General features: G+C 43.6%; 1 protein-coding gene across 27 annotated transcripts in view; it reads right to left on the reverse strand.

Moving 5' to 3' along the window:
- The window catches only part of hspg2 (heparan sulfate proteoglycan 2), a 115,977-nt gene that overhangs the window by 23,854 nt on the left and 70,281 nt on the right, over window positions 1-21,842 (reverse strand). For 9 of the 27 annotated variants that reach the window (XR_013964133.1, XM_080764705.1, XM_080764701.1 and 6 more), the window contains 24 exons: window positions 20,821-21,012; window positions 20,282-20,317; window positions 19,843-19,935; window positions 18,991-19,221; window positions 18,780-18,842; window positions 17,729-17,812; window positions 16,551-16,643; window positions 16,358-16,447; window positions 15,347-15,577; window positions 14,710-14,823; window positions 14,187-14,314; window positions 13,340-13,426; window positions 13,031-13,080; window positions 12,415-12,603; window positions 11,814-11,924; window positions 11,204-11,310; window positions 10,557-10,737; window positions 7,008-7,067; window positions 4,390-4,512; window positions 3,701-3,853; window positions 3,418-3,587; window positions 3,036-3,113; window positions 1,114-1,249; window positions 635-792 (listed from right to left, as the gene is read on the reverse strand). Coding sequence is in view for 26 of the 27 variants with exons in the window: in XM_080764705.1 (XP_080620831.1) it covers window positions 635-792; window positions 1,114-1,249; window positions 3,036-3,113; window positions 3,418-3,587; window positions 3,701-3,853; window positions 4,390-4,512; window positions 7,008-7,067; window positions 10,557-10,737; window positions 11,204-11,310; window positions 11,814-11,924; window positions 12,415-12,603; window positions 13,031-13,080; window positions 13,340-13,426; window positions 14,187-14,314; window positions 14,710-14,823; window positions 15,347-15,577; window positions 16,358-16,447; window positions 16,551-16,643; window positions 17,729-17,812; window positions 18,780-18,842; window positions 18,991-19,221; window positions 19,843-19,935; window positions 20,282-20,317; window positions 20,821-21,012 (2,958 nt within the window). In the remaining variant the exon portion in view is untranslated. The remainder of the gene's footprint in view (window positions 1-634; window positions 793-1,113; window positions 1,250-3,035; window positions 3,114-3,417; window positions 3,588-3,700; window positions 3,854-4,389; window positions 4,513-7,007; window positions 7,068-10,556; window positions 10,738-11,203; window positions 11,311-11,813; window positions 11,925-12,414; window positions 12,604-13,030; window positions 13,081-13,339; window positions 13,427-14,186; window positions 14,315-14,709; window positions 14,824-15,346; window positions 15,578-16,357; window positions 16,448-16,550; window positions 16,644-17,728; window positions 17,813-18,779; window positions 18,843-18,990; window positions 19,222-19,842; window positions 19,936-20,281; window positions 20,318-20,820; window positions 21,013-21,842) is intronic. The other 18 variants (XM_080764714.1, XM_080764716.1, XM_080764719.1 and 15 more) reach the window with 11 other exon arrangements.

The following is a 21,842-nucleotide window of genomic DNA, read 5'->3' on the forward strand; positions in this document are numbered from 1 at the left end:
AACACACAACATGAATGGCATCAGTTATTTTTAATATTAAACCTTGATGTCAGAACATATCAAAATGCTAAAACATTTCTATTCATTGCACATACTGGAATCTTCTCATTGATCCAACGATGCTATACATATAGATTTTTTTTGCAGGTGCATGTATTGTATTGTAATTGAATTGTAATGAATTATGTATTACTGATGAAGTGGAAACAAGCCCCCTGGGTCTTTTTCCCTTATCCTTTTAGCATAACCTTTGACTGTATTACCTGTACTTGAGGCACATTTTAACGATTTTTCAAAAATAGCAGACCTACAAGTTGCTAAGCTTGTAGATCTGCTATTTTTCAATAGCTAAATTATAACATAATGTTAAAAACACCAAAAGGGGTTCCCGCCCAAAATGGGTTAAAATCACTGTTGACTTGGAACTGCAATAGGGTGCAATAGCATTTTTTCAGTAATTTAAACTTAACGAACAGACACCATTGCTATTGAGTTTGTACAAAACAAAGATTATATTATATCTCCAAATAAATGATCTAAATGCAATACCATGCAAGGCAACGGCCATACACATTACATGACCACATTATAGACTGTGTACTGTACTGTATGTGAGCACGTGTTTTAGTCCAACCTGGTGGTTGGAAGAGAGGTGTCCACTCGCTCTTGTCCAGGTGACTGGGGGAGGAGGGTTTCCCGGGACAAAACAGTTGAGGTCCAGACTCTGGCCCTCCTGCACGTCGGCTATGGAGGGCTGGATGGTGATGGCGGAAGTGGAGATGTGGTCCACCGCTGAACACAAAGAAAATACACACACGTTTCATAAAACCATGACATGCAGACAGAGCTCCTTCATACATAACATGCATAGCAATATTCGAAAGTTTTATCCCAACCTTTTGTTTTTCACCCAATGCCAAATTCCTAAACTATATTGATATAATTTAACTTTGCCAGTGTACAAATGGATTCAAAAGGACCTGATTACATTTATACACTCACAGTTACAAATGGATAAATGAACTGAAGACTACATTACATTATTATTTGTAACTTGTATCCTATATTATATATTGTATCATATTATATAACATTATATCTGTGACCTCTCACCTCTGACCACAGACACCTGAATGGGTGACTTGTTAGAGCCTACGCTGTTACTACCGACACACATGTAGGTGCCGGCGTCAGACATCTTGATGTTGGGTATAAGGAGGGTTCCGATGTCAGTGCGCTCCATGCGGGCCTGGAAAGGACACACCGACCAAGTGTGAATATTAGCCTACCGCCCGTTATGATCGTCACATTCAAAATGAGATGAAATTACGCTACAGTAAAATTACTTCAATGTCTAACAGCACACACCAACAACACAATGAAACCAGAGCACAGATAGAGCGCACCACTTACCTGTCGTATGTGTCTACAGCCTCTTGACATGACACACATGACATTACTGACATCAACGGACACTAGGCAATAGCAACATGAAAGCACTACACGGTAGATTTGTAAGACGAGACGAGTATTGTTATTGCTACAGTTCAGTGCTATTTGTTGGAGAATACTATAGCAGCGTGGGCTTTGTACAACGCAGGAGCTTGTGTACAAAGCACGGCTTAATCATTGCTTGAAGGAACACTGCACTGTAGTAATATTAACTGTCACATTAACATTACTACAATGATTTGTGTGGTTAAATTGTGTTAATGTGAAAATATATTACGATTGAAGGATTGCCAGTGGCACTAAATTATAACTCAAGAAATGACAAAAGAGTGAAGTGATATTTATGATTTGGTGATGACAATGACAGCAGTTAGGCAACTGAGACACAAAACAGACACATTGAAGTAACGGATACCGAACACAAGCACTATATGAAGCAGCTCTTTCTGATATTTTATCAAATTGAGAATAATCATAAGGTAGAGAAACGGGCCTCTAGAAGTCGACAGATTACCAACTAGCAGCAACTTACAGTACCGTGTCACTAATACTTCAATCAAACCAAACCAAAACAGACATGATTCTTCTGCAGCAGTTTCAACACAACATAGTGTAGTGGTCACATGACTTTCCAAAACAACTGCTTTCAAGAGCAAATCCTCTGTGGAATGTGTACACTACTCCACATGGCAATCACAGTCTAGCACGCCTGAAACTTTTTGGAAAGTTTGCAAACACCTCAGAGGGGAGGGAAACTGGAGGAGAGGCAGGGTTCTGGTTCTGGGAGGGATTACTGTATCCGGGGGGGGGGGGGGAGTTGTTGAGGCATCTATGGACAAAGCTGCTTAGCTCCGACCCAGTCAACCGTGAGGGGAGGCTAAACTGAGCCGTGGCTGCAGGCGGGCCCAGGGCTCAATGAGTGTCTGAACCCATTGACGGTTTTTCAAAGCAGCCCGTTTGCTAGTGCACACAGAATTTCTGCGTGGCCGCACGGCAGAGCCCTGCTCCCCCTGGGAAAAGCTGACACAACGCAGTGGCTCTCTGAAGCAGCACTAAACAGGCCCCGAAGCTCTCGCCGGGGCCCGGGGGAGACCCGCATAGAAAAGGGGACTAAACCACAAGTCCCTCGGGGCAAGGGAACGGTGGTACGAGAGGGCTGGCACGGCGCAAACTATGTCTGAAATACCTAACAGTACCTACTGTATGCTTAGTCCTGTTAATACACTCGATGATGATGATGGGGGTCAACTGTGTTTTTATAGGACACAAATATGTCAGGGGGTGGTATGATGTGGACAATAACAAAACGGAGGACGATGGGAAGACTCAAGCGCAACACAACATCAGGGACCCCATGCCATCAGTAAGCTATGAAAATCAACCAGACTGGTTGGTTTCAATGGCATTTAAGGCAGGGTTCTAGTGGAGCATGAGAACTACTCGCGGTAGTAAATTAATGGGTGTTAAAATGTGTGATTAAGGGCCACAATCATGCATTTTAGTGTACAGTATTATAAAGCCGTGGTCAGTAGAGGACAATGGGTGGGAGGTGAGAGACAGGACAGACGGACAGATGGACAGACCTGTAGCTCCTCAATACGTCTCTGTAACACATCGAGACTGTTGCTTTTAAACTGATGGAAACCATGAGAGGGAATGGCCTGAGCAAACGGCAAACAACACAACAGGGTGGGATGAAAAGTAGGGAGGAAACAAACAAAAAAAGGGAAGGAAAAATAAAGGGAAAGAATTGTCAAAATACTGAAACAGAAGTAAAAAAAATTCAATTTGCAAAAAAACAAAAAAAAACAAAAGAAAAACTTACACAGCACCACCAGCACCAGTTAAGATACAGGATACAGATATAGCACACCCAAATTAAATACATTAGTTGAAGTTTTAATCAACCCATGCTAACACTATTATTCACTCACGTAGACACAGAGCACCGTGCATCTCTCTCACCTGAGGAGGGATTTGACCTCCGTTCCTCAGCCAGGTCAGCTTGGGGGTGGGCGAACCTGACGCCCGACAGTACAGCCTCAGGGTGTCGCCCTCGTGGGCTTCAATATTCTGGGGGCTGACCTGGACTTGGGGCTGGGTGCCGAATGACCCAACTGAGCCCGAGCCTGACCCTGATGGGGGAAGTTACATTTTGTGGAAATATAAATAAACAACTGTGTCGTGCATGCATGCACATTCTACGTTTGCAGTACGCCAACACACTTGCAAACAGAGCAAAGCCTACTTTGCACGTAGAGGGAGGCCCGTGCCGTGTGCTCGCCATGAGTGTTGAGAGCCTTGCAGGTGTACTCTCCCTCGTCTGCCTGGTCCACGGAGGTGAATGTCAGAACACCGCCTCGTACCACGGCCCTGGGGCTCAGTCTGTTGCCCAGGCCTCCTGAAAGGACAGTCGAAAATCACTTGACAAGAAGTGGACTTTTACGTCCATTTGTAAAAGGTGACAAATTGCAGTAACAGACATACAACATACAACAGACATATCAGCCTATGTGTACTGTATAATATCGTCACTGTTGGGCAGAAACCTTGGTGGTCCAATACCTTTCCAGGAAATGTCCCAATGGATCAAAGTGTCCCAATGGATCAAATGTAGTAATTACAGTAGGCCTATCTATTCACAAGCGTTTGTTGAAACTTTCCGTTTCATTGGTCATTATAGGCAAAAATTATTCAACAGTGACAATCTACATCACAACCCTATATGAACATGACGTGTTATAGGGCAGCTACTTTTGTGCAACGCTGTAATAAGATAAACTATAAAATAGGGCATTCATTTAATCATGAAGCAATCATGAAAAAGATGACACAATTATGGAGATACAAGGTTTCTGCCTGACAGTGACAATATCAAAAAGGTAGAAGAAGAAGAGTATGGGCGGGGTGAATCCAGCTCAGGCTTATAGGCCTTACCTATCCACTCAATGGCAGGTGTGGGGTTGCCGGTGACTGTGCAGCGGAACTCTGCCCGCTGGCCCTGCCGGACGTTCAGCACGGCAGGATTGACCGTGGCCACTGGCTGGGCCGACTCCGCAGCTAAAGAAGGAAGACACGCCAGTCATACGAGATGTAGACGCGATATACCAGGCGAACACATCAAACATACTGTGGGGAGAGTGATAGATCCCAGAGTTTTATGGAGATAAAGAAGAGTAATTAACTAGATAGGTATTGTTGGTTGGATGTACACACAAGGCCCCGAGGCGCCTATAGTTGGATGGAAGCGTTGGATTGAAGATGGATCGTTCCAGATATGAGAGAGACAGAGAAAGTGGCAGCCTAGCCGCTCGCCCGCCCTTGGCAAACGAGATCTTCAAAACAAACGGCACAGACGAGAGGTGGGAGGTTGGTCTCTGCATGCTCTCTGGGCACTCGGCTGTCTGTGCCAATTTGGCTAGCTGCTAGGCTGCGTATTCAATCCCATATGATCCCAGGGCGACAGCGGAAGAAAGCCCTCTTTCAGTAGCCAGGGAGGAGTATCAGACTCTCTCTAAGCAAGACTTAGCTTAGCAGGCCCGAACTGGGCCGACCTGAGCTAGAGACTGTCTGGCCTTAACTGAGACTTAACATTCACATTTTCTCACTTGAGTCAGAGACGGTAGCAGTACATTTCCTATAATAAATAACACGTGGAGTTATTTTAAGAGTGGTACATGTCATTCACTGTTTCGTCCACAGTTTCGGCAGCATGGTGAGGTACACAATGATAAATAGGGACAGGGATAGTTTTCCCATGGCCAAATAATTATAGAACATAACATAATGATGAGATGTATTAGGCACAGTATGATGTTTGAAGCCCAGGTGACAGCTACTTCCCAGTACAGTGTGGCTCCTGAGGAGAAGGCAAAGAGCTGATAGAGAAAGAGAATGGTAGGGGAGAGGGCATCTCCTGTCTCTGATTGTTGAGTGGCAGTATTTGATAGGTAAAGCACTTATAGCTCTCCCTATACATACGTACAGTATATGTATAGTATGTCAAATATCGTGTGTGTGTTCATTTAAAATGTTTAAAGGATAATTCCATACTAAAAGGCTTTCTTACCTTTCTTTGTAGTCGCTACGTCCCCATCAAAGATGTCCAGGTGTTATTTTGTGCAAAAGCTCCTTATTGGCTATTTCCCCTACCATAAGCACTAAATGAATTGCATTGAATGGGAATTGAATAGGGCTATGGGGTGTTGTGCTAATTCGCTTATTTCCATCGCTCAAAATTATAATTGTTTTGTATATATCCTCTCTTCATAATGTAAATAATAACCCAAGCGGCACACTTTACTACTTATTTTGATGGAAATAAGCTAATTAGCACAACACCCCATAACGCCCCATTCAATTCCCATTCAATTCAATGCAATTCATTGAGGGCTTATGGTAGGGGAAATAGCCAATAAGGAGTTTTTGCACCAAAAAACCCCTGGACCTCTTTGGTGGGGACATAACGACTACAAAGAAAGGTAAGAAATGTAAGAAAGCCTTCTAGCATGGAATTCTCCTTTAAGGTTACATAGTATTGGTGAGTGTAGTATTTTACAATGATGATACATGTATGTCACTGGACCCAACAGTCAACAGGAGGTTCCCTTATGGATGGACATGCACTTTTTTGGACCCTCGTGAACCCAGAGAGCCAGACACGACCCAGTAGTGCCCATGTACAATCTATAAGCTTTGACTAAAGTGAGGATGTTTTTCCACTATGAAAATGGAAAAACATGGCATGGTAAACATACAAATAGCTTAAATTAAATTCTATGGTGGAGGAGTGTTAGGTTAGATCAGTAGATACAGATTAGACATTCTGAAGATTCGTATCCATCTTTAGATCCAAAATGGATTCTAAAGATGCTTTCTCACCCCGAGTGCGTGCGATATGGAACAGACGTCCCAGCCGTTCCATGTGTGGATAGTGAGTCCTAGGTTGATTGTACTGTACATGGGCTCTGCTAGGCCATCCATATCTTTACCATGCTGTGGTAAACGAGTGCATGCGTGGCACAGAGACCCCCTTTCCACCGGTTGGGAACCAGTTCAGTTCTTTTTGGTTCTTAGTCCATGAGCAGACCTCCAAAATTGGAACGTTAATTATGATGAATTGAGTGTGCAAAACCATACCTATATTAAACTGTTATCACCATGAAACTTCCCCAGTTGATTACTTACACAAAGACAATGATTTATTGTATTACAAATCTTAAAAATGTGAATATGCAAATTAGGCATCATATAGGAAAATATGCAAAAAACATAAAATATGAAAAAGCTACTATACTGTGGAAGGGTTATAATATATAAATGTATTTATATTGATCCTATAAACAATTTAATATAGGTATGGTTTTGCACACTCAATTCATAATTAACGTTCCAACTTTGGAGCTCTGGCTCATGGACTAAAAACTGGTTCTGAACTGAACCGATTCCCAACCGGTGGAAAAGGGGTCAGAGAGAGAGAGAAAAGGCTGGGTTCCACACCAGCGAGCCCAAGGATAAGAGGACAGCGGAGGAGACTTTGCCCCATGCGGACTTACGCTTTCCATGTCCTTCAAACATTTCATAGGCTGTGTAAAACATCTGAGTCTGTGAGGCTTCTGGAGATGAGGAAGGGGGAAGGGAGGGGGGAGGAGTAAACAGGTATAAACTGACAGGTCAGTCTCCAGTAGAGGAAACGATGGAGAACACTGGCATTGGTGTGTCCTCTTAAAACCTCCTCCTGCCAGGGCTGGCTGGTCGAATTGCGTCCCCATGTTGGACAGTGCTTTTCTCTCATCCTCAAGCTTTTCCAAAATGATTCCCAAATGCATCACACATAACGTAGACAAGGACATCAACTTGATGCAATGGGAACCGACTTTCCATGACCTAATAGGATTGTTTTCTTTTGTTCAATTTTCAATTTTCGATTTTATGCCAATTATCGTGAAATAGACAACCACCATATTCTTCTGTATTATGATGCTTGGTGTATTGTATTCATAGTTATATGCTTTCACACTCACAGACACTTACCTTTGGATGGGTATGTATGTATACCTCTTAGAAAACAATCTCAAGGGTAACAGGCGCACATCTGGCACAAGTTGTTCGTTAGTCACTTCAGAGAATGCATTCAACATGGTTAACTCCATATACTGTACCATTTCTGTCTTCTTGCTCTGTGTCACAGAGGTGGACTGTGGATATCTTAGAAATATACCCACCAATGACATAAATCTAGAGATTTCAAACTAGGCATGCTAAAAGCAAATGTTAATAATAATTATAATTATAATTATTATGTTCAATTACCCACAGCGTGAGTTGAAACAGTACTGTTTTATAGTTAGCGTTAGTGATGACCATTACATGGGGATAATGCTGGAAAAAGGTGATGTGTTCCTTGAGCAGCACAGAACAGAATTAAAATATTTTCTTTATTAAAGTAGATATTTTAGGATCTGTTAAGTATTCCACAATCCAATAAGTGTTGTGGAACACCAAAACAACATCCTTCTATGTTGTGGAATGGATCCAACATAGTGCTGTATACGCTTCATTCAGAAAATGTAAAAACACACACGTACACAAAATGAGGACGACAATGCGAAAATCTACAGAGGCAACATGGAGGCACGCAACACCGTCGTATGGCCACGTATAAATGAAGCGGTAAGGAACAGAGAGCCACACAGCTACACATGCAGGTTAGTAAAGAAGAACTAATTACTTCTCTTTAACAGCTTGTGATGAGCAACAAACTATTTATCGTTATTCAGCTTGTATACAGCTTGTGGAGATGCCGTCTCCAATTAGACATGAGAGATAAAGCACCATAATGTCATTATTATCCCACTCATTCATTTGCTAAATTAATTTGGTGTGTAGGTCATTGTTTTAATCAAATTGTTCTTTTTCACAAAATATTTTCACAGTTAAGATAAATACAATACATGTGTATATTACATCAGATATGTGTTCTTGAACAATAAAAGTAACAAAATCAGAGGAATATCTTTACAGTAGCACCTTTGGATACAACTCAGTGGTAAAAAAAACAAAAATGCAAAACAGAATCGTAATTCTAGACAACTGGATAAATAGAATGTTCTTTTTCTAATTGCATGTGTTAAGAGTAAGTTTCTCTAAAATATAAAGAATAATTTCTTGTTCAAACACATCTGCAAATTTAAGTAACCTAAATTATTGCTTGATAAAGTCTCCAAATAACCTAAATGTAAACAAACATCATGCAAGTAATTGCATCCACATGGGCAATTCTCTCAAATCCTAAAAAAATAAGTCAATATATATAGGCTACCAAGTCTAGGACGTTTGGCATTATGATTAACAATATTTTCAGATGTAATATTTCAAATAATCAATAAGTATGTGCCAGTGATTTAAACATTTGAGCAATATTATGCTCAAACTATTATGTAAATAAGAGGTTGTCTATAATGTGCACGTTTAAATGTATGTATATTTAAGATTTATGACAGAACTAGAACAACAAAAAGAACAAAGCATTACATTTTTCTCTTCCATTCCAAGTCAAGTAAATAAATGTTTAATTAAGGCCTAATAATATACTCCGTCGTACAACTGTGTCCTGCGCTAAAAATAACCAATCTACAAGCTCTATAACGCAATGTACCGTCGCACGACAAATTATAATGCAAGACTTAACGACACAGACAACAACAGAAGCCTCACTACAGCTGAAGTTGCCGTGGACCCTCATAACATACAAAGACCACCGCTGTAGTGAAGCAGTAGTGATATTCCAGGAGCATTTCAAAAACTAAATTCAACCACAGGTTTCACCTGACAATGCATTCATTGGCTAATAGCACCGTTTTTGTTCATCGACATTCATGGGCATCATCAGTCAAAGGGGAGGGACACAGCAGACAGTGATTATCGTCAGTCAAAGGGGAGGGACACAGCAGACAGTGATTATCGTCAGTCAAGGGGAGGGACACAGCAGACAGTGATTGTAAGGAGAATACTGCATGTGGCGGAGCAAATAACATGAGGACTTAAGTGTGGTTCTTCCGAGTTCTCTTCTCAACATGGATACAACTGAAGTCCTCTTTGAATGTTGGTGCCCAGAGTCACTATAAGCGCCCATCTCTTGTCATCCACATTCCTCATCAACAACCACTACAGCTCGTATTGGGAAGGGAACACCCAGGGTCCCCGGAGTAAAAGACAAGACACCCAGATACAAACCGGCCCACCGAGGTTAAAGGTCTACTGGTAGAAGCCAGCAGCAACTACACCAGCAATCAAGGAGTGACCAAACCACCACCGATTAATTCAACCCAAGTGAGAGAGAGAGAGAGAGAGAGAGAGAGAGAGAGAGAGAGAGAGAGAGAGAGAGAGAGAGAGAGAGAGAGAGAGAGAGAGAGAGAGAGAGAGAGAGAGAAATGGCCGTACATACAGTAGATTATGTAGAAAGTAGTGCACACAAATCAAAGATAGAGCCATTTAAAGGACCAATCAGTGATCATTTGGCTTTGACCGAGGAGGATGAGAGTAATCACCATTGGCACAGACACTGTTTCACCTTTTTAAAACCACAGACCACAAGCAGAGCTCTTGAACCCTTGTTAATTGAGGCTAAAACACCATTACAATTAACCCCGCGTTATCCCTCAAAATGTGCTGTTTAAAATTTTTGTTAAAAAAAAAAAGATCCACAAGCTGTATATTTCTCTATACAAAAGCGTAGGAAAGATCCATTGATTAGAGACATACAGTACAAGGCACATTCAAAAGCATGGGATGGATTGGGTAGTCCGATGACATGGATGGTATATATATTGCATCTAAGCGCAGGGGTGAGTGTCCCTCAGGGTTAGATCTGCAAGCTTATTATGCTGTTAACCTATAGCTGTATATGTATATATACATCTAGCAGTGTGCGACGGGAAGAGCAGCCAGTCACAACAGGGGAAAAGCATGCACAGTACCAAGATGAAGGCGTGGGGGGGGGGGAGATGACGACTACGGGAGCCAGAGCTGGTAGGGTGGCAGAGGGGGCGATGATGATGATGGGTAACGCAATAATGGTGCCCGGGGGGGAGGGGTTCACCAACCTGGCACGTAGAGGATGGCAGTGCCCTCGTCCATGGCAAACATGTTGGAGCCTGTGCAGACGTAGACGCCGGCGTCCTCCGGCTGGACATTCTGAATTGTCAGGATGCCGTTGAAGTCCATGGCCCGGTTGGGTAGCTTCCCGTTGCCCTGGCGCGTCCATACCAGAGTGTAGGCCGGCGACTGGTGAGGGAATATACAGGCACACCCACGATATTTACACTATCTGAATGCCAACCCACACACCGACATACTTTGTTGTACCATGTTTGTCATGCCAGAAATATTATAGCCAATCTTCAAGCTCATGTTGCGGTTGCGGTTGCGTCGTGAGCTTGAAGATCTGCTATTTTAGAGTTGTGACACCATCGTACTATGAAGCATCAGTCTCTGATTAAACCATTCTGGGCGGGAACCCCTTTTGGTGTTAGCATTGTGTTATGCTTTAGCTACTGAAAAATAGCAGACCTACAAGCTCGTAGCGCGCCACTCAGTGGCGCGCTACGAGCTTGTAGGTCTGCTATTTTTGAAAAATCAAAGAACCACTGACACATAGAAACATAGCTTTTTCAGAAAACTGTCAGGATGTAGAAGACATTTTTAGAATCTGATCCCAGGTCAGAATGGGGCAAGTCGTTGCCGGTATTACCTTGCTCTTGGCAGTGCAGATGAAGCTGACAGTGGACCCGACCCTCATGGTCTGCGCTTTGGGCTCCTCGACAGTCACCTCGATGGGCTTTGTTGAGACAGCTGGCCCTGGGCGAGAAGCAGCGAAACCATTGTGAGATCACTATCATGCATGAGGCGGCTATTCTGGCTTAGTACTGTATGCTTCAAACTGATAACATTTAAACAAGACTCGACCGCTGCAATATATGGCATATGGCATTTTTGCAAGCCTGATAAATCAAACATACAGTAATCACATCTGTTCTGCATGACATGATCAGACAGACTCAATTACCGTACTCAGTCTTTACCGGTCAGCTCATACCACAATTCCCTTTCAAGGCAAAACATGATTATGAAGCGTTTCCATACAAGGAGCATGTGTGTTGTCTGATTCGTCAAGCTCAATGCTATATTAGGCCTGATCATCTCGCCCCAGAGCACCGGCTGTCAACATGAGGCCCAGGGCTATCCATTTAGAGTACCGCAATTAAAAGCCACTAAAGGGGAAACCTATGTGCTTGTGGCACGCGGCGCGCACACACACACACACGCACACACACACACACACACACACACACTCTACACACCTGAGACGACGATCTCAGCGTGACCCCTGTTGCTGCTGGTCTGGTCTCTGCAGGTACAGACATAGACGCCCGCATCGGTGATCTGAACATTGGGGAAGTACAGCTCCTCTCCTACACACGCACACGCACACACACACACACACACACACACACACACACACACACACACACACACACACACACACACACACACACACACACACACACACACACACACACACACACACACGCACACGCACACAGGGGAAAGATATTCTATTAGCACATACAACGGTCACAATTTCTTTCACAGTGAAGATAAATACATTTTGGCAGGTCTGTTTTATAAGGAACACTACATTTGAGTACATTTATTTAAAAAAAACGAGGCTCAGAGAACAAAACCTGCCGTTAAAAAAAAAAAGCTAACTGTCTCTGTCACGTTCACAACACATATTCTTTTATGGAACTTGTGTACACTTATTAATGACATCTAATCACCTCAAATCCCACGTGACCTGACCACGTGTATGGAATATGGATACAGCCGCTAAAATATCCCGTGTTAATTAAGTTAACTCTCAGTCGAATGAACACTGAGGAGTTCACTGTCAGCATGTACCTTGTCTGCGTCGGTCAGCGTAGCTGGAGATGGGGCGTCCATCTTCTCTGGACCAGAAGAAGTAGTGGGGAGGAGAGCCAGTCAACCGAGTCACCTGACACCTGAGCGTGACGGGGCTGCCCTGGGACACCAGGACCCTGTCCGGGTGAATTCTCACACAATTCTCACAGTCCCCAGGAGACCCAGCAGCTATAGGGGGAAAATGACAAATAGCAACCGTCTGTAAAATTAGGGGCCTGCGTATGTGCTTTATATATTGTTGCTGTCAGGCAGAAACATCATATTTCAACCTTTTAGGTTTTCTTCATAAAGTGTCACACAAAAACTGTTTTACAAGCTCACAGCGCGTCGTGATGTGACATGTGAGCTTGTAGATCGGCTTATTCATGTTGTATAAATATCGAACCAATGAAAACTATTAGACATGCAAGGTTTCCACCCGACAGCGAAGATGCTATATATAGCAGGCTTGATTTAAGCCGGCAAAAACAGTGGATCTTCAAGCTGTGTTGTGAGCTTGTAGATGGGTTATTCTTCGCGTGAGAGCCTCCGTCGTATGATGTATAGTATAAATCAGTCAGAATCTACTCTATATTTTGGAATAGGGTAGACTTACGGCGACATTTCACTCTGTCTTGTGGGTTGCCAACATATCCAGGGGCACATCTGGAGGGAAAGTGTGAAAATCCATAACGGTGAGGACAGTGATGGGAAGGCAAGTCTGTTACAGTGTTGTTAAGTGCTAAGTGCTAAGTCCACACTAAGCAACTTATCAGTAATTATTACGATAATTATGTGAGCATCCACACTGATGTTGTCGTTATAGTTGTGGAACTGTTATAGCTGTTGAACTCCACACTTTCCTGTAATAACGGACCCTGGGTCAAATCTGATGAATATCTTGTGTTAGGTTGGGTTATCTTACCGTTCACAGTACTGGCCTGTGTATCCAGGCTGACAGGCAGTACACTGGTAGCCTCCATTACCCAGGCTCTCACAGGTAGGGGAGAACCTGTTAAATGGGTTACACACGCACACGCACACACACACACACACACACACACACAGGATTACATCACAGTGGAATGAATTCAGATGGCCAGATATCATCTACCGTACAGACGGGCCAAAGAACGTTCTATTGACGCAATACAAATTTGGTCAGGCGAAAGAATGTTCTATTGACACAATACAAATTTGGACAGATACCTATACAGTAAGAATTCAACAAGATATTTCCCATCCCTGTCTTGTACAGGACCATAACCTGCCACAGAGCTTTAAAAGGTGTAGTGTATGCTATTTTCTATACTAGCTGTCGAGTGGACTAGAATGCAGCCCGAAATAATAATGAATGCAGGGTCAAACTACGTCAACTTTGACAAACTGTCTCCATATGGCTTTTTATGGCCCTCATTGTCAAACCCAATATAAATCAAAACGCCAAAAAGGTTCAAATGGAGTAAATGCTATAGGCAAATTAAAATCTCCAGGGTATGGTAATAATGGAGTGAAGTCCTCAGTGTTACTGAACTCTAAAAGTGTACAACTGGATAAATGAACACTGAATGTTGTGCATTCAGCTATAGGAATGGGTAAATAATTTATGACAAAACGAAAAAGAAAATGCACATGCTTATGAGTAGAACGTGCTGTAAGAGTGTTGTAAGAGTGTATAAGAGTGAGAGAACTTGACACCCAACTTGACGTAGCTCTGAGTGAACGTGGCATGTGTATAGTTGTTGTTGTTGGTGTCCCCTGGCAGTACTCACTGGTTGTCGGGGTCAGTGTGAGGGCAGGCGCAGGGCTGGCAGTCCTCCGGGGTGCCAGCAGTGGGGTCGCCAAAGAAGCCGGGGGCACACTGCTCACACAACTCACCCTGAGTGTTGTGGAGGCAGCTCTGAGGATGAATGGGGCAACATTTAGGAATATGATGATGATGATGACGACTACATATCCATTGTATCTATGGGCCGACAGCTTGGAATAAACTCCCACTACACCGGCTTAGGCAGCCTCTAAGTATGTAGCCTCGACATCTTTAAAGCACAGCTCGAGAGCTATTTCTTCACTGCTTTTCTATTATATTATTCAAATGTTACTTTATACTTTATTTTGTTTTTTGCTTTTTGCTTTTTTTGCTCTGTAAAGCACTTTTCATGTCGTGAAAGGTGCTATAAATAAAGTTTATTATGAATTATTATTATTACAATTATTATTACCATTATTATTATTATTATTATTATATTCAATATGCACTGCAGCTTGACAACAAAGATATGTGGCGTGCCGTACCGTACAGATGCCAGTCTCAGGTTGGCAGGAGTCCGAGTGGCCGTTGCATTCGCAGAGCTCACAGTGGCCCAGGTACAGACCGCCTCCGGTGCGGGTATAGCCCGGGGCACAGTCCTATAGTGTGACATCATCATCATAAACAGTAGGTTTAGAAAAGCAGGTAAAACAAAATAAAACAAATAAATAATTAAATTCACACCAAGCCAGCCGCCCGATCTGGGCCATCTAATGTTTAGAATCCAGCGAATAACTAACTTGACCAAATATTTTGTAGTGCGGTTTGGAAGCTTTACACCGCTCCAGGTGGTTCGGTCAAGAACAACAAAGCACTTGGGTTGAGGGTTTTACTGAAGAACGTAGAGTTGTACAGAAAGCATGTGTGTGTGGTTAACAATTAAGGAGACGCACACGCTGCTGTGGTCTGTACAGAATGAGCAGAAAACTAGGCTTGACAAACTCTAAAGTGTGCTGTGCTGATTGCAGGGTGGATACAGGTGCTCACTAATTGAGAATACAGCAGTGGATAGGCTAATGTTCAATTTGCCCTCTGCCCAGGCAACAGTTCTTAATTGAGGAGGTCAGCATGACCTCAGCTCAGTATACTTGCGTATATTTGAGCTGGCCCTTTTCCACACACCTGGCAGGAGAGACCCTGGTACGCGGGCGGGCATCGACACTGCTCCACCTCCAGGGCCTGCGCCAGGCCGCTGTAGTTGGGCACCGCCACCTCCATGCTGACGTCGGAGATGCTGGAGGAGCGCATCTCGCTGGAGTAGGACGCCCGGATCAGGATGTCGTCCAGGTCGGCCAGCACCATCATCAGGTGCTCCCGTGTGGCCGGCATGCCGTCGGGACGGCGCCAGTGTTCCTACACAACACGATGCGAAAAGAAGAGCAACGACGTTCATCTTTGTTCTTATTGTTTCTGAGCTGAGATCAGATTCTAAAAAAATGTCTATTACAGATTCCTGACAGTTTCATTATATTAACCCATTCTGACCTGAGATCAGATTCTAAAAGTGTCTTTGATTTAAAAAAAATATCAGACCTACAAGCTCGTAGCGCGCCACTCGGTGGCGCGCTATGAGCTTGTAGATCTGCTGTTTTTCAATAGCTAAAGCATAACATAGTGCTAACACCAAAAGGGGTTCCCGCCCAGAATGGGTTAAGAATATGAATAATTATTTATGCATATTAGTTGCATGCTGGAAATAGCAAATCGGCATCGGCTACTTTAATATGTTTTTTTTAGATCTGCTATTTTTGAGCGCAACTTAACCCATTTTGGTGTTTCAAGCATTATGTTATGCTTTAGCTATTGAAAAATAGCAGATCTACAAGCTCAGTCATAACTTGTAGGTCTGCTATTTTTGAAAAATCGTGAAAATGTAGTGCAACGCTTATTCTTTCAGAGCGAACATTTTTAACTCAAATCTTTGCTTCTGGGGGGGGTCCCTGGAACAACATATTTTCAGATGGGGGTCGGCGGCCAAATACATATAATTCTGGGGGTCCTTGAGATTAAATATTGAGCACCACTGACATATAGAAACATGTGGTTTTTCAGAAAATGTTCAGGATTTAGAAGACCTTTTGTAGAATCTGAATGGGTTAAGCAATATCATGTGTAAATGGTTGAACCACTCACCTCTCTGAAGACCATCTCAAACTGTCTCCGGCTGCCCTGCTGTCTTCCCTGCCATGATGACTGACGAGCCACTAGTGTGATGTCATTACCCTACAGAGAACAACAATTACAACCGCTGGCGGGTGAGTAAACAGAATGAATGCAAAGTCACCACAGCTGTTGCAGACGAGGCGGTATACTCATATGTGCTTACAATGATCTGAACGTCAGCGTCGTCGAGTAGAGTTCCCCTGGAACCAGCCACATAAGAGATGGTGTACTTCAGCTTACCACCATAAGAGCCCACCTAATGGACGAAAGCAAAGAAGAGATCACACACATGCAGGTGGGAAGTACACACTGCAGGGAAATGAAGTATTGCTGCAGAGTGCAACGTTTATTGTACACCAGACGTTAATGTGTCAAATGCACGCCTCGCAATTTCACCATCTCATCAGTGAAAATACAGTAGATAGATATCTTCATCTTCATTTACTGTACTGTAATCTGTGGCATTAACCATACAATTCCCCATCAATTTCCCATCTTTCAAGTGATAAATCACTATAAGATATTGTTGGCCAAAATCTCCAGTACTTCTTAACCCATATACACACGTTACTTACAAACCAACCATGACATGTCCTCTGACATTTTGTCTTTCTGAACTGTGGTGGGAGTTAATCATAATTTCCATTCAGTTCCAAATCCCTGACAAATCTAAGTGATGTTTGACCGTCCCACTGATTATACGAGTCCGGAGCGGTGCACTTTATGATTACAGACAAACACTGTAAACACCAGGTCCAGACACCACAGGGGATTGTGGCTAGTCCTGCTTTGTGGGTTCAGTGGGGGTGGGGGGATGGGGGGTGGTGACTACAAACTCAGGACAGGTGTGTGGGAGGGAGGGAGGGAGGAGGCCAGGGAGTGACGGAGATGAGTGTGTAACTATGAGGGCATGATTTATGCCGGACACGTAGAGGGGCTGAGAGGCACCCTGGGCAAGACCTACACTGAAAAGACTATCAGCGGAAGTTGCAGGATTTTAGCGGAAGTATTGCCCAAGGAAATGACGTTGACGCTTTACATTCTCCGCGAATGAAACAAATGTTGTGATTGGTCGGGAAAATATCGTAGGGGAAATGCGGATGTTTCCGGAGGATACTTCCACAGATAGCTTCTCTGCCTTACGTTGTGTGACCAGGCTTTTCTTTTTCGCAGATAAGTAAGCCTGGGACCGAGAGCTATAGCTGAGAGGGCAAACTGTGGCATGGTTATTACTCATTAATATCGAGGAGCAGGAGTTTCATGGGCATAGTCTTTGACTTCCACGAGTTAACCCCACAGGTTAGACCGGGAGGGAGGGAGCGGCACAGTCGCCATGGTTACCTTATCCCCCGTGAACTGTGCTGGGAGCCGCCAGTAGAGGAGGTCGTCCGGGTGCAAGCTGAAACCTTGGTAGACCAGAGCATACTGAAGTACAGGAGGAAGAAGCAGAACACAGTAAGCCACGGCGGAGAGAGAGAGACACGCCGTACGGACACACACACACACAGTATCAGCTGTTCATTTAACTCAGAAGAGTGTACGGATGAAACCAAATGGATCGGTTCCATTTGTACACTCGCAGAGTTAAAGTTTTTACTGTGTACTGTACCAAAGAGATAAGCAGACAAGACAGTGCAAGCAGGCAAGCATAGCGCAAAGTAGACCGAAGCAAAACTCTTGCGAGAGTTCATCTTACACTTTCTTTGAACTGTAACACCCAGGATTTTACCGTGTAAAAACAAACGAAGACTTTACTAGCACATTATGGCTGACAGACAGCTTTCTACTTGATGCACTGTATGTACACGTTTCCTCTTACTAGTGCTACTGAAGTGCACGTTGTCGCCTAAGCTGCAGTTTAATGATATAGTGCAAGTCACACCGTGCTTTGCTCAACTGAAAAACTCAACAAAAAGAAAGACAACATACAATATTCTACTACTGTCAATAATGTGAAAATGACAGCTTTGGGTTATGCTTTCAATAAGAGGCTGTGCTTTCAAACCAGTCAATGGTGTAATTACAGACAGTTGTAAAACCAGTGTTACTCTCGAAGTGGACGATTGCAGTGCTCTCCTTTAACAGCAATTAGCAGGCAACCTGTGCTTACAAAAGGAAAATGCCACCTTGTGAAATTGCTCGAAATGTGCTCCTTTAGCCTCAATAACTTTTTTTTTTTAGTACAGTACAACGGATTGTATTTTAAACAGGACTTTGATAAACCCCATTATTCAGCAATGCTGCCTGTGATGAATACAGATTAAACATTAACCGCACAAACCGGTCATTAACTCTGCAATTACTCCATCAAAGGGTGGCAGTTTCCTATGTGTGTTGCCAAGGGCAGGGATGTGCACTCAATTAGTCAGTTGGTCAGAATGACAACGTGTACCTTGCTGCTGCCCTCTGAGGCACCAGGCGAGGTCTTGCTCACTACGTTCTGGCTCTGTTGACTCTATAAGAATCAGCGGCCGGGCCAGGCCGGGCCCGAACACAAACACAAACACGACCGGTCAAAAAAAGGTCAAACCAGGATAAGATAAATGAAGCAAACAAAACAATGAATGAACCTCTCTTTAGTCTGCGACAGAAGTATATTATACCTGGAGCCGGGGAGCATGGCCCGGGGCGGAGGGTTGGGGCCTGCTGGGTCTAACAGAGGAGGGGACACCAGAGGGGGGGGAGGGGGGGCTCGGGTTACGCAAGGACCACCGAGAGGAAGAGGGGGAAGAAGACGAGGACTCTGGGAGGCGAAAGTTGGCAGAGGAGGAGGAGGAGGCACCGGCCTTAGAGAGGAGGGCCCAGACCTCATCGTCCAGGTGTCTGACGTCATCCTGGCGTTGGAGGAGGGGAGCGTGGGGGGCACAGAACACACAGTAACCATAGGGGACAGTCCAGATGAAGAAGGCGGGACATGACAGTCAGGGCAAGACTCCACAAGGAGATCTCCCACAATGCAACGTTGCACGCTCAAGGTACACGGGGGGGGGGGGGGGGTACTGTAATTAGGCGGACATGCCGTGTCATGCTCGTATATCCAAGTCTACAGGCCTCCTTGTATATATAAACAACAGTCGGGCTTCTGTGCTACTAAAATGGTGGTCGCTTATGTGTAAACACAAACAAAACATTAGCACACGTCTATAATTAGACAACAACCGTGCCTCTCGTGGTTAAAAAATAAACGTTACATGCCGTCTGACTTGCATTGGGGAAAACACGCATGCACCGACACCCACCACGCAACAAGTCCTCACAACATGCTGCTGCTTTCATTTAAAAACTTCACCCTGAAATAATGTCTCGGCAACACGCGTGCGTAAAGGTTATCAGTGTGTTAGTTAAGAGGATGGCACCAGAGACCAAACAGTGGTTGAATTATTCTCATTAGATGTGCTGAGTCTTGTCGACCGGTGGCAACCTGCAATCTGCAGTGCAGTGCGTTTAACAAATACCTGTCTAGCTCTTTTGGATCTGCCTTTACGCTCAGAGTCCATTAGATTCCATATGGTAGCATCCTTCCTTAGCTCCTCTTCCGCCGAGTCACTCTAGTGATGTGGATAAAGCAAGCAACCCTTGTGATTACATTCCTTGCCATTGAGTCGACGGCATTTTGGGAGTTGAAGTTGTTATTTACAGCATACAGCATTAACACTCCTTCACAGTCCAAACAAAGAATCGTTCATGTCACAAAGAGCAGAATGCCCTTTTTTGGTTCATGAAACCCACTGCAGTGGAATAGTTCACATCAGACAGAAAACCCCCTGCAGTCGCAAACTACAGGAAATCCATGCTTTTAATGCAAAATCTGTGTAAGCACACATTTTAAAAGGCACTTTCCACATCACGGCAATCGTTATGAAAAGTGCAAATAAATACTGCACTGGGCTTTACCTGCTCTGCTCGTTTCATGCGAGCATAGAAAGGATCCTACAAAGAATGAACATACACAAACATGGCGCGCTAAGTTAAATACCTTGAGACTGTATACAGTTCATTTGAAAATAAGAATAACACAGCGAACAAAAATAACACAGCGATTGCACACATACAGAGAGAGACATACATTTGCATGGAGGCGGGCAGGAAAATGGAGAGGTTTGAAAAGGAAAAGAAGGTTTTGCATTGAAGACAGGGCAGTTCAAGAAGCTGTAGGAACAGGTGGAGAAATTCTGGTCCAGCTCACATTGCACCCTTTAAACCCTATGCCTTATTCACAAGGGCCTATACTAGGCACCCTCCTGTGTTTGCCCTACACTAAATATCATAACCGAAAATAGACAGGCTCACAACGTGTCGCAGAGCGACGCGTTGTGAAGTTGCAGATCTTCCGTTTGTGCAGAAGACCCAAAAGGTGACAAAGCAGCAGTTTTGTGGAACTGGCTACTTTCTTATAGTCTGGTGCACTGTAATGAAGTCCCCGTGGCACTGACCTTGTCTCCCTGATAAGCCCCTGGTAGCTGCCAGTAGTGAGGCTCCTGTCCCAGGTAGTCAAAGTTGCTGTAGGAGAGCTGAGTGCCCTCAGTGGAAACCTCCACGGTGAAGCCGGTGGAGATACGGTTGGTGCGCTGCCGGTTCACCAGAGCATATCCCTGGAAGTTCCCAGGGCTAAAGACAGAGGACACCTGGAGGGAGACATACAGATACAATCGACTCGAGTCTTTGCCAGGAACACAAAGGCCAACCTCAAAAGAATATACTTTCATATATATTATATTATTATAATTATATTATTATAGAGCTCATAAGACTCAAACTTTTTCACAGGCTGTAATTCATTTTTGTTTTAGTGTTTTGACCAGATTTGACTTCAATTCACGAATATTAAACACTTTTTAATAGTCATTTTCAAATATTTACCAAAATGTCATATGTGCAAGGTCACATCACGATATAGCGTGTTGTTTGCTTGTAGCTTGGCGATTTTCAATACATTTATTTTACTTATTGAAGATTTCTGAAATAGGGCTAAATTTGTTAATTAAGAAGTGTAGGGTTACTAATCAATTAAGCTGGCTCCCATCTACAAAATTATTTTTGTATGGATAGTGTGTGTAAAGAAATCCATACATAAAAAAATATAAAATGGTGCTATTATAAATGCACAATAAAAGCACAGAATATAATGATGTAATTACTCACAGTTTACTCTTTATAGAAATCACAACAACTGCTCCAGGGCGTGTCCAGTTAAGCAGTGTTTATTTAAACTAAATTATTTCCCCTGTTGGTCTCAACAAAATGTACTAATTGCCCTTGGGGGTAAAATCAACTGTGCCAAGACACTCCTATGTCGGCATTTATTGTTTCAATAAAAATTCATTACCCAACTGAGAATGAATACAACACACACTTTTCCTGTGAGAGGAAGCTCAGTGTGGCGGTCGTACGCAGTGCAAGCTACTCAACCGTTTGCCTCAGGGAGAGTCCAAGACAAGAGCCAAAAGTTACCCTT

Source organism: Protomyctophum bolini (genome assembly GCF_963924005.1).
Source record: "Protomyctophum bolini genome assembly, chromosome: 5".
NCBI lineage: Eukaryota > Metazoa > Chordata > Actinopteri > Myctophiformes > Myctophidae > Protomyctophum > Protomyctophum bolini.